General features: G+C 44.8%; 1 protein-coding gene across 4 annotated transcripts in view; it reads right to left on the bottom strand.

Annotated features, from left to right (window-relative positions):
• Positions 1-12,062, bottom strand: part of DGKD (diacylglycerol kinase delta) — a 62,122-nt gene extending 50,060 nt beyond the window's left edge. For 2 of the 4 annotated variants that reach the window (XR_009725592.1, XM_061354541.1), the window contains exon 1: positions 11,884-12,062. Coding sequence is in view for 3 of the 4 variants with exons in the window: in XM_061354541.1 (XP_061210525.1) it covers positions 11,884-12,042 (159 nt within the window). In the remaining variant the exon portion in view is untranslated. Of the gene's footprint in view, positions 1-3,259; positions 3,280-3,555; positions 3,815-11,883 lie in introns of those variants that run through there. The other 2 variants (XM_061354545.1, XM_061354544.1) reach the window with 2 other exon arrangements.
• Between the last annotated feature and the right edge of the window lie 2,249 nt (positions 12,063-14,311).

Below are 14,311 nucleotides of genomic sequence, written 5' to 3'. Positions count from 1 at the left end.
TTACTGAGCAAACTGTCAATTTAAAGCAACACTGCACACAGCAGAGTGTCTTAAGCATCTCTGCAAAGAATATGTTCAGACAGCTGAAAGGCAGGGCTTAGGAAATTTGTAGCATTTCACTATTTATCTTTGGCCTTGAAGAAAAGCAACTTCCTGCAGAAAAAAGTTCAGTTCAGGGTGAGCCACGCACAACCCTCCCCCAACTCATCCCCTTTTAAGACTTGATATTTAGGAAGAGAAGTAATATGTTCTCAGATTTCTCCTGTCAAAATGGGTGCAGGGTTTAGGCCTAATCCTGACATGATGAAAGAAAAGCTTTGCCACTGACCTCAGTGGGAATGGTTTAAAACAACTCAGAGGATTTAAATTAAGGACTTAATACAGGGAGAGTCTTGTGCTTGACTGCTTCCCTTTCACACAGTCCCACCTCATAAGAATAAGAAGCCAAATGATTAACAGTAGTCATTCACAAAACCAGCAAGACAGTCGTACTTTTTTCAGCACTACTTGTCAGAGGAGTCTCTGTACCCAGTAACCCACATCAGGAGATCAGCCCACCAACCTACACAGATTAAATGCTTTCTATACTGATAAACTGAATGATTCTAGTAGAAAGTTAAGAACAATCACATCAGATTTCAGCTACTTTCAGACCGCATCCCTTGTTCTCCTGCATGTAGTACTCACTATGTGCAACACAGCAGTAGCTAGCTCATCCTTTCCTGAAGCTTAAGCCTCTTGCCTCCATTTGGAAGTACGGCTGTTGATAGAATCAACTTCCTAATCTGGTAAACAAGACCCTATTAGCCAGAGCAAAGACAACTCTCAACCATACCCAAGCTGGCAAGAGGCCTCTGGCACAGGGAGGCTCCAAACTGTATTTGATATAGACAGAGGAAGAACAATACAACCTATTTTACAACTGAGATCATGACATATTCTTAGGGGCAGTTACTCAGCGCCGCATATCTGAAACACAAGTTTTCATCAACTGGTGTTTCTTTCCAATGCAGAAGAAGAACTGTGTACAAGGAAAATCCTTCAAATCTATCTAAACAGCCATTAAAGAATCCAAACACCAAAATCCTCAGCATCTGGATTTCTGTTTTCCATGTGTCTTCAGAATGTAAAAACTTCAGGGCACAGCCTATTGTTATTTGTATGTACTATAAAACTTTGAGCAGGGTGCTGATGCCAAACAACAAATAACTGACTAAAGAAAGCACCAAATGCACAGAGAAGGAGAAAACCTGAAAAGCGTATGCAGAATTGACTATATCTATACATGTTTACTATGTATACATGTTTACAGGCAGCTGATCCCCAGACACCCAGCCACCTCATCCAGTCAATGACTTCAGGTAAGCTTGGCAAAAAAGATGTGAGTAGATCCACAGTCACTTAAACATGGCAACATGGCATCCTGCCATGTTGGAGCAGGTACAAATCAGGAGTGCTCTGCCTTGTTGTGGGTAAAACAGTTTTAGTAGCTGGCTCAATAAAAGCTCTTTGTGGTCAAAAATACGGAACCAATAATTATTTTAAAATCAAATGAAATACAGTACATCCAACACAGAAACTGCAGGAATAAATCTAAACAACCCCACAGAGTAAGACACAAAAGGTCAAAAGGCTAGAGGTTAACAAGCTAATCGGAGAGCAACATCCTTCCACCAGACAGTGGTCACACCCTGGAAATTAACTCCAGGAAGCTTGGAGGGGGGGAAATCTGGATCAGCAAAGCAATTCTAAGTATGGGACACACAGCTATACAGATCCATAGGGGAGCACAAGGAATTAGGACTACACAGGTTGTGTAGCCCTGTTTGGGAATTCAACATTGAATGCACTTGCCTTTTGCAAAAGTGAAAATTGCATAAAGGTTTCTTCCACTGGTATCAAAAGGACAAGCTATTATGTATATTCACCGTAACAAAAGGACTCCAGAAGAGGGGAAAAAGAAAAGAAAATCAGAGGTCAGCCACTGGAATCAACATCAAAGTAGAAGCTAGGGGTGTCAGTCAATGAACAGGAGCTGAGCTCTCCACTGATGAAGGGGGTACTGTCTAGTCTTTTAGTGTCAGTTGTTTCACACCATTTTGTTTTAATAACGCATGTTTTGTAAACTGGGAAGCACCTGTGTCAGGTCACAGCACATGGGAAAGCCTGCAAAATCTCCCCCAACAACCCTCCTCCCAATCCACCCTCTTTTCTAACTTCCAGCTTTGCTGATATAGCTGGACTCTGCATACCCAGTGAGAGACCAGCAGAAGCCTTGGCTGACTGCTCTCAGTACAGCCTCTCCGCAACTACTAAGACAAGCAGAATCCAGAACAGAGTGCAGCAAGCTGCTGATAGCTTATCTGAGATGTCACTGAAACAGGAAATGCAAGCTTATTCCCCAGATCAGCAGTGAAAAACAGGAGTTTGCGTCAACAAAAAATACTGAAACAGCTTGAGTTAGAATCTACCTTGGCAAGGAGAAACAAATACTCATACACTTTATTCTTCACTAGTTAATGCTGCAATCAGTAAGAAAAGAACAAGTCTTTGAAGCAGCTTCTTTTCAATATCCTGTTCAGCTGCTACTATTGTGAATGATTCTCTTCTAAAAGGAACAAGCACCCACAGATTTAAAGTGAACAAGTTAACAAATAAAAACAAATTTGAAAGCACACAGAAAGGTTGCACATATATGGGAAAGGAAATACAACATATCAGCATATCATCACGCAGTTCCCTGGTAAAATAAGTTAGAGACAGTTAGAGAGCTCCAAATGAAGTACTTAAAATAGATGAATACTCTGGTCAGATACTTAGAAGAGAGAATGAAAACCACACCAACACACTGATTCAGGATGAGTTAGTAGCTGGACAACTCCTGGCACGCTAACTGCTTAAGCCCTCAGAGTATGCTTTCCATAGGCTCTGGGTACTTCCCAAGCACATTTATCACAAGAGGGGAACTGAGCACAAAGCTCAAGTCATCCCAGCAGACTATAGCAAAGCTGGATGATAAGGACTCAAATACATCCAAAGAGATAACCAAAGCAAAAAAAGCAACAGTTTAAAAGCTACTTGTAAACTTTGGAACAGAGTAAAATTTTAAAGAGTACTAATTGAACATGAGCTTTATACATTTAAGTATAAACATGAAAATATGCTGCTATTTTTTATACCATGTCAAATTACACAGGCACAATTACATCCCTTCCTTAGGGCATTTTCCCCATACACAAAAAAAGTCAAAATACGTTACCTGCTGTGAAACCTTCATCTCCAAGCCATTTCTGGCACACAGCTATGCACCAGCACCATGGAATTCCCTATACTAACTCAGAAGCACAGGGCTTTGCTGCTGAAATGCAGCAATATAGTCTCATATCAAATCACAGCACTGTACACAGAACCCTGTAATGCTGCAGCCTGTACAACCAGAGCTTAAGTAACACTCTTACGCATTCAGAGAGAGACAAGTTATTATCAAAAAATATTACTGCCCATCTAAGCCCACCCATCAACTTCACAGGCAGGTAGAACAAGGCAAACACTTACCATAGCGGCACGTCAGGGCCATTTGATATGAGTGCATCAGGCTGGAAAGGCGAGATCAGAGCTATTCAAAGAATAGCGAACATAAGGGAAAGCACATCCAGAATACAGCTGCGGATCTCATCCTTGCAATCATAACCACCCCATCCTTCCCATTCTGCTAAATGTCATGGAGATCTTGGCCAAGTAGGAAGGAAAAGCCAGCAGAAAGTACTGGTATGAGGACTTCAGGACATGGGAAAGTAAAATATATACCTTTAGGAAGAAAACTGAATCCTTTGCTCTTGTGTCGAGGAGGCTGGGAGAAAGCTTCCTCCCACTGTGTCTGGATTCCCATCAACTCCGCTACGGAATTCTGCAAGAAGCCTTATTTGGTAGTGGCTGGTAGATGTAGGGCCAAATCCTGATCCTTTTACACCAACTGGTATTCCATTGGGATTACACTATTGAGAGCAGAAAGCAACTTTTGGCCTTTGGCCATTTAATTAATACTTAAGGTATCTTAGAATTTATTTTTATCTCATCTGTAACAATTGGTGTTATCACATTTTCCATATTTATGTATTAAACAACCTATGCTTTTAAGTTTTTTTTTCCGCATCCATTTAACATGGTTTTTAAAGGATACTCCAAAGTTTTTAATTTGTTTTTCCATTTTCCCTGTTTTAATGTCCTGCAAATACCTTTGACCATGCCAAGACATCTTGATCAGCACCAGCAACAACAAGGAAGATCAGCACAACCCTGGGAACACCGTTTTGTTAACTTTCAGCTAAACAGAACACAAGAGGCTGGTGTGAGTTCGTAGAAAACTGATTTCTAATAAGATCTCAGTGATAGATCTACACCTTCTGAAAGACAGCTGTGACCTGCTTTGGCAGAGAGCAGACTGAAAAGCAAGTAATAGCAGCTCATGCTTTAGCCCAAGTAGAAACTGGAAACTCTTCACTTAAAAACAGATAGAATTGTTGCAAAGGAGAAGAAATACACTATTTTATCAGCCACACTCCTGTCTTTCAAGACCCAGCAAAGGCACCTGTCCCCCAGGTCAAGACATTACCCCAAAGCTTGTGACACGTGCCTCAGCGTCCCGCTCGCCTGGGGATGTCCTATGTGATTTTGTGTACATGATACAAGCAGCATGCAACTCAATTCCCTGTACGGGAAACTGAGATGGTATCACCTCTCCCTGCTAGGACATTACATAGCTAAATTGACTAAAACTTGCAAGACTGAAACACAATATGCTTGGTGCAAAACAGCGTTAACTTTTCAAAAAGCAAACCACAACATTAGAATAAGGATCAGATGTAAAACTTTCTAACATAGCAATGACACTGTGAGGGAAGATTTTCTCCAAACCCAGACTGAGTAATCACCTACTAATCAACTACCAAACTTAACAGTTGTAATGTTTTAACCAGACAAGCCACCTTTTTTCTGCTCCAGATGAAAGGAGTGCAGCAGGCTTTGGATGTCTTCCTCTGTGTTAACTCTTCCATTTCCACATGTAGCCCAGACAGAAAGTACCGTACCCCACGGAAGCACTGACCTGCTTCTGCAGGGGTGCAGCACTACTGAATCAGGCACACACAATAAGCTCACTGATTTCTGAAGTGCTTTATATAAAGCATGCTATACAGAATCACAAAAGATGGCAGCTGAGGTGGATCACTGCTGCTGCCTCAGCTATTTGTCTGCCTGAAGCTGAACTGTAGAAACAAAGAGAAACATCTTTCTTTAAGAGACACATAAATTCTTAGTGAAACAAGCAGCAATAACCACTTAGTAAGGAAAAAGCAGGGAACAAATGGTTTAAGTGATGAGTTAATAAAAATTCCTTTAAATAATCGTTTGTACATTTGAAACCTTTAAAAAACACATTCCAAGAGGAAGGTGCATTTCACTTGGGCCACCATTTTGCCCTGAAATTTCCAATGATGCTGTGACACTATCTATTCTAAACCTTAAGCTTTCAAGGAAATAGGGAATGCAAAAACCTGTCTTTATTTCTGTTCTCATAAGTATGCAGGTATATCTGCTACTTTAGAGAGAATCCCACTGGACTTGTAATTAAAGAAGGTAAAGTTAAGCAGTGTCTTGGATGGTATACTGGAGTTTCTCACTGGGTAATCTTGAGATAGACATTTTACAGTTTTCATTCACAATCCAGTACTCCTCCAAAGTAAAATATCAATGATTTTTTGGTAACAACAGGTTTTGGGTAGGAGGAAATACTCTAAATATTTCACTTAGTTTTATTTTAAAAAAGAACCAAACCCTTTAACACCCACGTTATTTTGTCTCTAATTTGAGAGAACAGTTACTCGCCTGACAACATACTTTTTAGCCATGTGGTCTAAGTAAATCCATGCTCTCAAAACATGCAACAGTTTAATGTTTGCGTTTTGGTTCCAGGAACCTGAACCATAGTTAGAAAGAATGAGAAAAGCTACAAGTGTGTGTGGTTTTGTGCTTTGTTTTGTTGGTTTATGTGTTGGGCTTGGTTTTTTTTTTAAAGGAAGTAACAGCTGTTGGTTTCACATAGCATCCAAAAGTCTCCAGCAGCGAGGCAAAACTTAGAGTACACCAGTGGTAACAGCACTGGGAGGCCTCCCAAATTTTGTCAGAACAGCTGAGCCAGAAGAGCATGCAAAACATAGCCTAGATTAAGAGACAGAAACATTCTTGCATCCATATACCGTGGTTTAAAATCCTCCTTTTTTCCATAGTGACAGAGAAGGAACTAGTATGTTTGGTGTTAATCCAAGAAAATTCACACTCATAAAACCTGTGCTCAAGATGTTCAGTTTCAATTCAATCACAAGAACTTCTCTTTTGCAGTGATTATTCACCTCTTTAAGTGAAGAGTTCCCAGTTTCTACCTGGACTAAAGCATGAGCCACCACAATTTACAACATGTGAATCTCCAAAAATGTCCTCTTTAGACACCCTGTTAGAAGGCAGCATAACAAAACCAGACAGACATTGTGACATTTCAGTGGAGACGCCATAGCCAGAACATGAATTAAGCCGTAAATTACTGAAAATTCCCTCCTCACTTGTTGCATATCTCTTTCATATTGTCTCTTCACTGAAATGCATTGCTTCTTATCATAACACTTCTTTCAATAGTTGCATCAAACTAATAAACTTTTCTATTTCCTCACTCATCTCAGAAAACTTTGGAATGCTTGCCCTCCAGAACTAAAAATAACACTTCTTTACCTATAAAAATGGTCTTTTATCCATTAGGCAATATATGAAGAAACAAAATGAGCTTTCCTCAGTTACTAATGCTGCCTACCATATGTTTCAGAACTCGTTTAGTCTGTTCTGGAAACCTGCACAAAAACTGAGAGAAACATTTTGCTTCCTCCTGTTTTTTCTTGCTTGTATGATTCAGGGTGGCTCCTAGACCTCAAAGCTGCTAATCAGAAAGAGAATCACAACCTCCCATAGCGCTAAAGTTATCTATACCACAGACTGCTGCACAACACAGAAATCGGAAACTTGATAGTTTAGATACTGAACAAAGTCTGTCCAGCACAGCATAAAGCTTAATACCAGTTAATTTATCCTGCTTTTCACAACATAAATTAACCTGACATCTCCCTGCTACTGCAGCCAGGCAGCTTCCAATATCCCAGAAAGTCTGGTAAGCTGCTTGCTCTGTTTGCAACTCTGTTGAAATATATATTGCAACCTTGTCTTAAAAAGTTTAAGGCAATGATAAATGGTTATAAAACCTAAAATATTACACAGAAATTGCTCATAAAAGTAAACAGAAGTTAGACTGAATTAGTCTAAACAAGAAGTCCTCCTGATGCCATGCAAGGACGTCGCTGAAATCCTGCCTGGTAAACAAACTGAGGTCTCAACATACCAAAGCTGGCACGCTGGAAATCACACTAACTAATGAATGAAACAAGAACGTGTCCTATTCATCCACTCTCTTGCTTTCTGAGGCTTGTAAACTGATGCTTGCAATGAAAGGTCAAGGGCAAAGGAGGAAGCATGTGTTACCGTCAGCGCTCACGGAAGGTGCAGTGCTCCTCCGTTTCACACACTCATCTCCGAAGACCACTTTTGACTTACTGTGTCTTCATTCATGCCAGGTGACAACTGAGATGATACTACCACTTTAGCTGATTCCGACTGAGTCCTGAACACTGCTTAGAAGGTGGGAGCTTAGAAACTATTGCTTCTCCTTACACATCATCCTTGTCTTACTTTATTTCACCTCTTTCCTAATTCCCATCCACTCAAAAGTACTTTATCTTAGTTGACCAACAGTTTCTCTAGCTGCACCAATGCCAGCCTAAGACGAGGAGAGGGGCTAAAAGCACCTTACCATGAAGCTTGATGCTGGTACAAGTCTGACAGGTCTCAAAATGGCTGATCATGCACTCTGTGCAGCCTCGACTTTGCCAACTGAGACAGCAGTTACACTAGTAGTTACACCTGATCATAGAAGGTATCCTTCTTTCCCCAGAATAATAAAGAGACTACTAAACATATTTCTCTTCTTCTCTTATTCAAAAAATATTACTAGCTAAAACCAAGTACATTAAAACATAGTACAATTTCACTTTCCAAACACAAACTTCCCGCTATTCCTTCCCCTGCCCTGTATCTTCACAAGGGACAGATTTTTCAGCTAAACAGATATTAGCTATGATTTGCCTTCAGACACTGCTTGACAAAGTCACAGTGCCCATACATCCAAACAACTGTATTTGCCCCACAGTATTACCACACCAACGTATTTAAGTCAAACACACCTGGGCAACCTGTAGGCTCTCATAAGCAAGCAGCTTTATTTTACAGTGCTTCTTGAAAATCAACAGATGACAGGACCAGAGTAGGGAAAATGTATCTTCAATGTGACTGACAAACAAGTAAATTCTGAGGAACTTCATGGCTACAGCTGACTTCACACTCAAGCTGTGCTAAGAGTAGGTACCCATGGTGATGTTAACTGTACTTACAGGCATGGTCTTGAGCTACCTACAGCAGAAGATTTGGTTAGAAGAGATTTATATCCTCAGGGCAGAGTAAAAATCTGCCTGCATCTCTTACTGTCACTCTGACAGACCTGTCCAACAGCTTCTGCTGGTTACAGTCCTCACTCTGTCACTCAATAGACAAATTCAGAATTAGGCCTGCCTTCACAGAGAAAGCAAGCTCCTTAAACTCTCATCAGAGCTATGATTACTCACAAAGTTGCTTTTGCTCCTTGCCAAGAAGTACGTATGCAGCAGCATGCAGAAAAAATGATGAAACAAAAACACACCAACAAGCAACAGAACAAATCAATCCTTGATATCATAATACCTGGTCTTACTCAGAAAAGCAGATTAACACACATGAGGCTTAATAGCTGTAGACAATATCTGTTTATAATCCTTGCTCTTAACATGTTTATGTTCACATAGTAAAAGTGGCTGGTTTAGGCTTTTTACAGCCATGTTGATGCAGGAAATATGTAAAACAGGGCAAATAATAAAGTAGAAAAATGGAGACATGTTCTGGTACACTCTAACAAAAGTAAAATCCAATGCACCTTTTAACTTAGCATCTCTAACATCTTGCTGTAAGCGAGAGTCCCTGCTCTGGCACTGAGAAAGTCATCACCCTTACTGTTATCACAGACACTATCATCGAATCATAGAATAGTTAGGGTTGGAAAGGACCTTAAGATCATCAAGTTCCAACCCCTCTGCCATGGGTAGGGACACCTCACACTAAACAATATCACCCAAGGCCTCATCCAACCTGGTCTTGAACACTGCCAGGGATGGAGCATTCACAACTTCCCTGGGCAACCTATTCCAGTGCCTCAGCACCCTAACAGGAAGAACTTTCCTCCTTATAGCTAATCTATACTTCCCCTGTTTAAATTTTAACCCGTTATCTCTTGTCCTATTACTACAGTTCCTAATGAAGAGTCCCTCCCCAGCATCCCTATAGGCCCTCTAACATCCCTATAGGCCCCCTAAATGCAGGTATTAAAATCAGACTATGGCATCTTTCCTCCTTTCCCACATGGGACCCCTGTCACAAGTGGTACTAAGAAATCACAAGGGTCATCTAATCTCCAGCGAGACAAATTTCTCATATTCAGCACCCTGTGCAAAGGAAAAGATCTCAAAAGGCTTATTTTTTTTCACAGCAGACAAGTGTGCTACAGCATGGCTCAGATCTGCCTGATACACTGCATACCAACCCATGTAGAGAGCTTCACTGTTTCCTGTTGTGGCCAACAGAACCATCTCACTCACACAGCCCAGACCCTCAGTGCCTTAACTCCATGAGTGACAGCATCAGCAGCACTGCACAGATGGAGGAAGCAGCCCTGCCATGCGTAATGAAGCAAGCACATGGTCCTCATGTATGACCATACTTTGTCACCAGGGTTTTCAGAACTGGAACCGATGTAGCATAATGATGACGAGCAGCAGAATAATGATACATTATGTGTTTGAAAGTAGGGCAAGCTAGCCAGAAGAAAAAAGATCCTTATGAGTAACTCTTCAGCACTGCATCATGCAGAGATATTTACTCTCTTTCACTATGAATACACGGTACACAACATTGAGCTAGCAGCATCAGCACTGAGCAAGCTTTCTGCACCCACAGAGCTGCTTGCCCATGCTCCAGAGCCAACAGGAAAGTGATGGCATGAGAGTAACTTAACCTGGTATTTCTAAGCAGACACATATCACACAACTATCCAAGAGTTATACAGGATTTTAATGGCTACAAAGAAAAATCATGCAACTACAATAAAAATAGCACAGAACAGGGCAACTCCCTGTGGGTGGTTCCTAGCCTAAGGCTCAAGGAAATCTTCACATCTTCTCTTACAGTAACAGTACAGAGGAACTACAGCCGTAGCTGCAGTTGCAGAACACCCACCGTTCCTGCCCCTCAAAACGGCATTATTGCTCCAGAATGAGTCACAAAGGGGTAAAAACTGAGTCGGCCCAGGGAAGCAAGGTAGAAAAGATTGTCGCCTGACCGGGGAGGCAAAGCAGGGTAGAAAAAGATGGGCGCAAAGACTAATCAGCTGGAGGATACATGGTTACAGAAAAGAAAAATACCACAATCTAAAATAGGGAAAATTGGGATGGAACCATAAAAAGGATGGGAAGATGCTGAGGAAGGCACACAACATGAGAGATGCACCTTTCAAAGCACAGTGCTCTGGCTTTGACACAGTGACTTGTGCCATGTCCAACAGGGCCACAGGAAGGGAGTTAGGAAAGTGGCAGTGAGGGACCGCTTGTGACAGGGTCCTTCAGGGAAAGCAAAGGGAGGTGAGGAGGGGAGCCCCCAGCAATTCTGATATGGGGAAAAAGGAGGAGATACAACTTCAGGGCCTGGGAATGCCCTTAGAGCTCAAATATGTCAGATATATGAGGTAATAGAGGGAAGCTCAAATCTGACTTCCATGACTCCAACAAAATAGTGCAGGTGAAGCAAGCAAGGAAGAAAAGCGGTAAGCCAGGAGGGTCCCGCTCAGCCTGGGCACACTGATCACTTAAGACAGAGACGCTCCCCGGCAGGTCTGAACCTAGGCACTGGGAAGAAGGCAGCCTAAGCTGGGCTCTTGGGAAGGTTCCTACATGACTCCAGAAACGTAGTTTGGGAGTGCTACCTGCAGGGTGGCTGGGGGCAATTCCAAGAGCCCGAGGGAAATTAGGGGGTCACTGGCATACACTGAAGGGCATTTAGGGGGCAGCTACTGACAGGCAGCTGAAGCAGTCAGGTATGGAGATCCCTGAGAACCATCTGGGGGTTTGCAAGTCCATGAAGAGCTGCAGGGGAAGCTGTTGTCAGCAGGTTTCCGAGGTGCGGTTTGAGGGTCGCCGGCATGTCCCTGAGGGGCGGCTGGGGAAGGGGGAGCGCGAAAATGGCCGAGTCCGTGAGGGGCGGTGGGGGCTGTGGGAGGGGATCGCGGGCAGGTCCCGGAGAAACGGGGTGTGTGCGAGGTGACCGGTGGCAGGTCCTTGAGGGGTGGATGCGGGGGAGGGGGCGTCGCCAGCAAGTCCCTGAGAAGCGGGAGAGAGGAGAAGGAATCGCCGGCAGCTCCCTGAGGGGCGGGCTGGAGGGGCCCCCCGGCAGGCAACCGAGAGAGGTCTGGGGGGTCCTCGGCAACTCCAAAAGGGACGGACTGGGGTTGCCGGCGGGCATTCTCCGCGGCGGAGGCGCAGGCCATGCCGAGCGGGAGGGGAGGCGAGGGCGCTGAGAGACGCGGAGGCAGAGCCGGCCGCAGCGCTGCCGGAGCCCGAGGCCCTGCCCGCGGCCCCCACCCGCCGCACGCACCTTCTGGCGGATTTGCCCGGACGTAGAGACTTTGCGGATGAGTTTCTGCGGGGAGCCCGGCTCCTGCTCCGGCTCGCTGTCTGACGATTCCTCCGCCGTGGCGCTGGCGGCGGCGACCGCCCCGGCCTGGGGCTGCTCTGCGCCCGCCGCCGCCGCCATGCTGCACGGTGCGGGGCGGCGCGGCCGGCGCCCCCTCCCGCCGCACTCTGCAGCCGCTCGCCCGTCCCGTCGCTGCGGCGCCCTCTGGCGGGGGCCGCGCAATGGCGCAGGTCGGAGGGGAACTGCTGAGGCGAAGAGAGGCGGGCCCAGGCAGGCCGCCGCCCCCGGCCCTACCCGCGCACCCCGACACGGCTGCGAACCGACACGGTCCCGAGCATCGTTCACACCGGCCCCTGCCGCGCCCGAGCGCACTGCGATTGCTTGGAGCCAGAGAAAAGGGTTTCAGCTCAGACGTCGGGGAGGTGGCGAGTCCAAAAGCCTGAATCTCGGTGCCGAGCACAGGGGTTGTTTCCAGCACTGCAATTGTTCCATTTAATAAAACACTAGCTAAATCCTCGTCTCTCTAGGTAAGACCTTCTGTACCAACCTCCTGCAGACAAAGGTACTTTGCACCTCCTCCACTTCACGCGTCCTTTTAATCACATACAGCACCAAAACTGGTTCCTGCTGCCAAGTGCCTCTGTATTTTGCAGTAGAGGAACACTCTTGCCTGACTCTGCCTATCACCACACCATTCCTCATGGGTTCCATAAGGTAACATCGCATTAGCTGCATCTATGGGACACTACCGAGGATGTCAGCTGGGATTTCATGAAGATGTTCCAGGGGAAGCATCTGTTACCAAACCAGTCCATCAGCAGACAGCTAAAGCACGGAGGCCACGTATGTTTCAGAGATGCTATCGCTACCAGGGCGCATCCCTCTCCCAGAGCTGGCAGGCTTTCTATAAATGGAGTCCCACCACATCAAAGGCAGAGGGTCAGGAAACTGGATCACTCTCTCCCGGCTGCAAACAGGGGCAGCAGGCTACAGGTCTGACTTGGTGGAAGATCAATGCAACATCAGAACCAGAAGAAAGGGAAGATAAAAGCCAAACAGTTCCTGCTAGAGACCTCTTTTCTGCTGACAGAGCTCAGCATCTGCTGACTGAAGGGCAGGAGAATACAATCCAACCTGGCCTGCAGCAGGACATGGAGATGGAGGAACCAGCAGAAAGCCCTTGCTCTCTGAGTAAATGAGCAAACATCGAACATGGCTAAACAAACGGTCAATGTCTGAAAGTGCTTTCCTAAGCCCAGGCAAAAGAGCAGGTTAACAACCATTTCAACTCCTCCCTGCTGCACAGCAGAGTGCACTGGGATTTTGTTAACACAGCTTACAGAAGTCATCACCACAGATGAATTTGAGAGGAATTTGAAAGTCAGTGAAAGGTACCTCAACAAGGATGACACAGAAAAGAAAAAAAAAAGAAAAAGAAAAAAGGCATCAGGCCTCTAAGTTTGTTAGTCCCGTACTTATGGGTCCAGTAGAATCATAGAATAGTTAGGGTTGGAAAGGACCTTAACATCATCAAGTTCCAACCCCCCTGCCATGGGCAGGGACACCTCGCTCTAAACCATATTACCCAAGGCCTCGTCCAACCTGGCCTTGAATACTGCGAGGGATGGAGCATTCCCAGCCTCTTTGGGCAGCCTATTCCAGTGCCTCACCACCCTAACAGGAAAGAATTTTTGCCTTATATCCAATCTAAACTTCCCCTGTTTAAGTTTTAATCCATTAACCCTTGTCCTATCACTACAGTCCCTAATGAAGAATCCATCCCCAGCATCCCTATAGGCCCACTTCAGATACTGGAAGGCTGCTATGAGGTCTCCATGCAGCCTTCTCTTCTCCAGGCTGAACAGCCCCAACTTTCTCAGCCTGTCTTCATATGGGAGGTGCTCCAGTCCCCTGATCATCCTCATGGCCCTCCTCTGGACTTGTTCCAACAGTTCCATGTCCTTTTTATGTTGAGGACACCAGAACTGCACACAATACTCCAAGTGAGGTCTCACGAGAGCAGAGCAGAGGGGCAGGATCACCTCCTTCGACCTGCTGGTCACACTCCTTTTGATGCAGCCCAGGATATGGTTGGCTTTCTGGGCTGCAAGTGCACACTGCCGGCTCATGTTCCTTTTCTCATTGACCAGCACCCCCAAGTCCTTCTCCTTAGGGCTGCTCTGAATCTCTTCTCCAGGAACACTGAAGCAAACAGCTCTGTGGAAGAAGCCACACTTTGAAGCAATACTTGAAGACTGTTGTACCTCTTCTTAGTATCTTTAAATCCTAAGTACTAGCTCTCCAAGACCACCATATTCACAAAGAGCAATTTGTTCAATCCTTACTGTATTGGTGGGTTCTTCACAAGCCACCAAGAACTTGGTAATAA

This window comes from Neopsephotus bourkii, unplaced genomic scaffold (genome assembly GCF_033783945.1).
Source record: "Neopsephotus bourkii isolate Nb327-2 ecotype Australia unplaced genomic scaffold, CSIRO-AGI_Nbou_v1 NB_739, whole genome shotgun sequence".
NCBI lineage: Eukaryota > Metazoa > Chordata > Aves > Psittaciformes > Psittacidae > Neopsephotus > Neopsephotus bourkii.
Note: the sequence above shows the minus strand (reverse complement) of the source record. Positions and strands in the feature narration are given on the sequence as shown.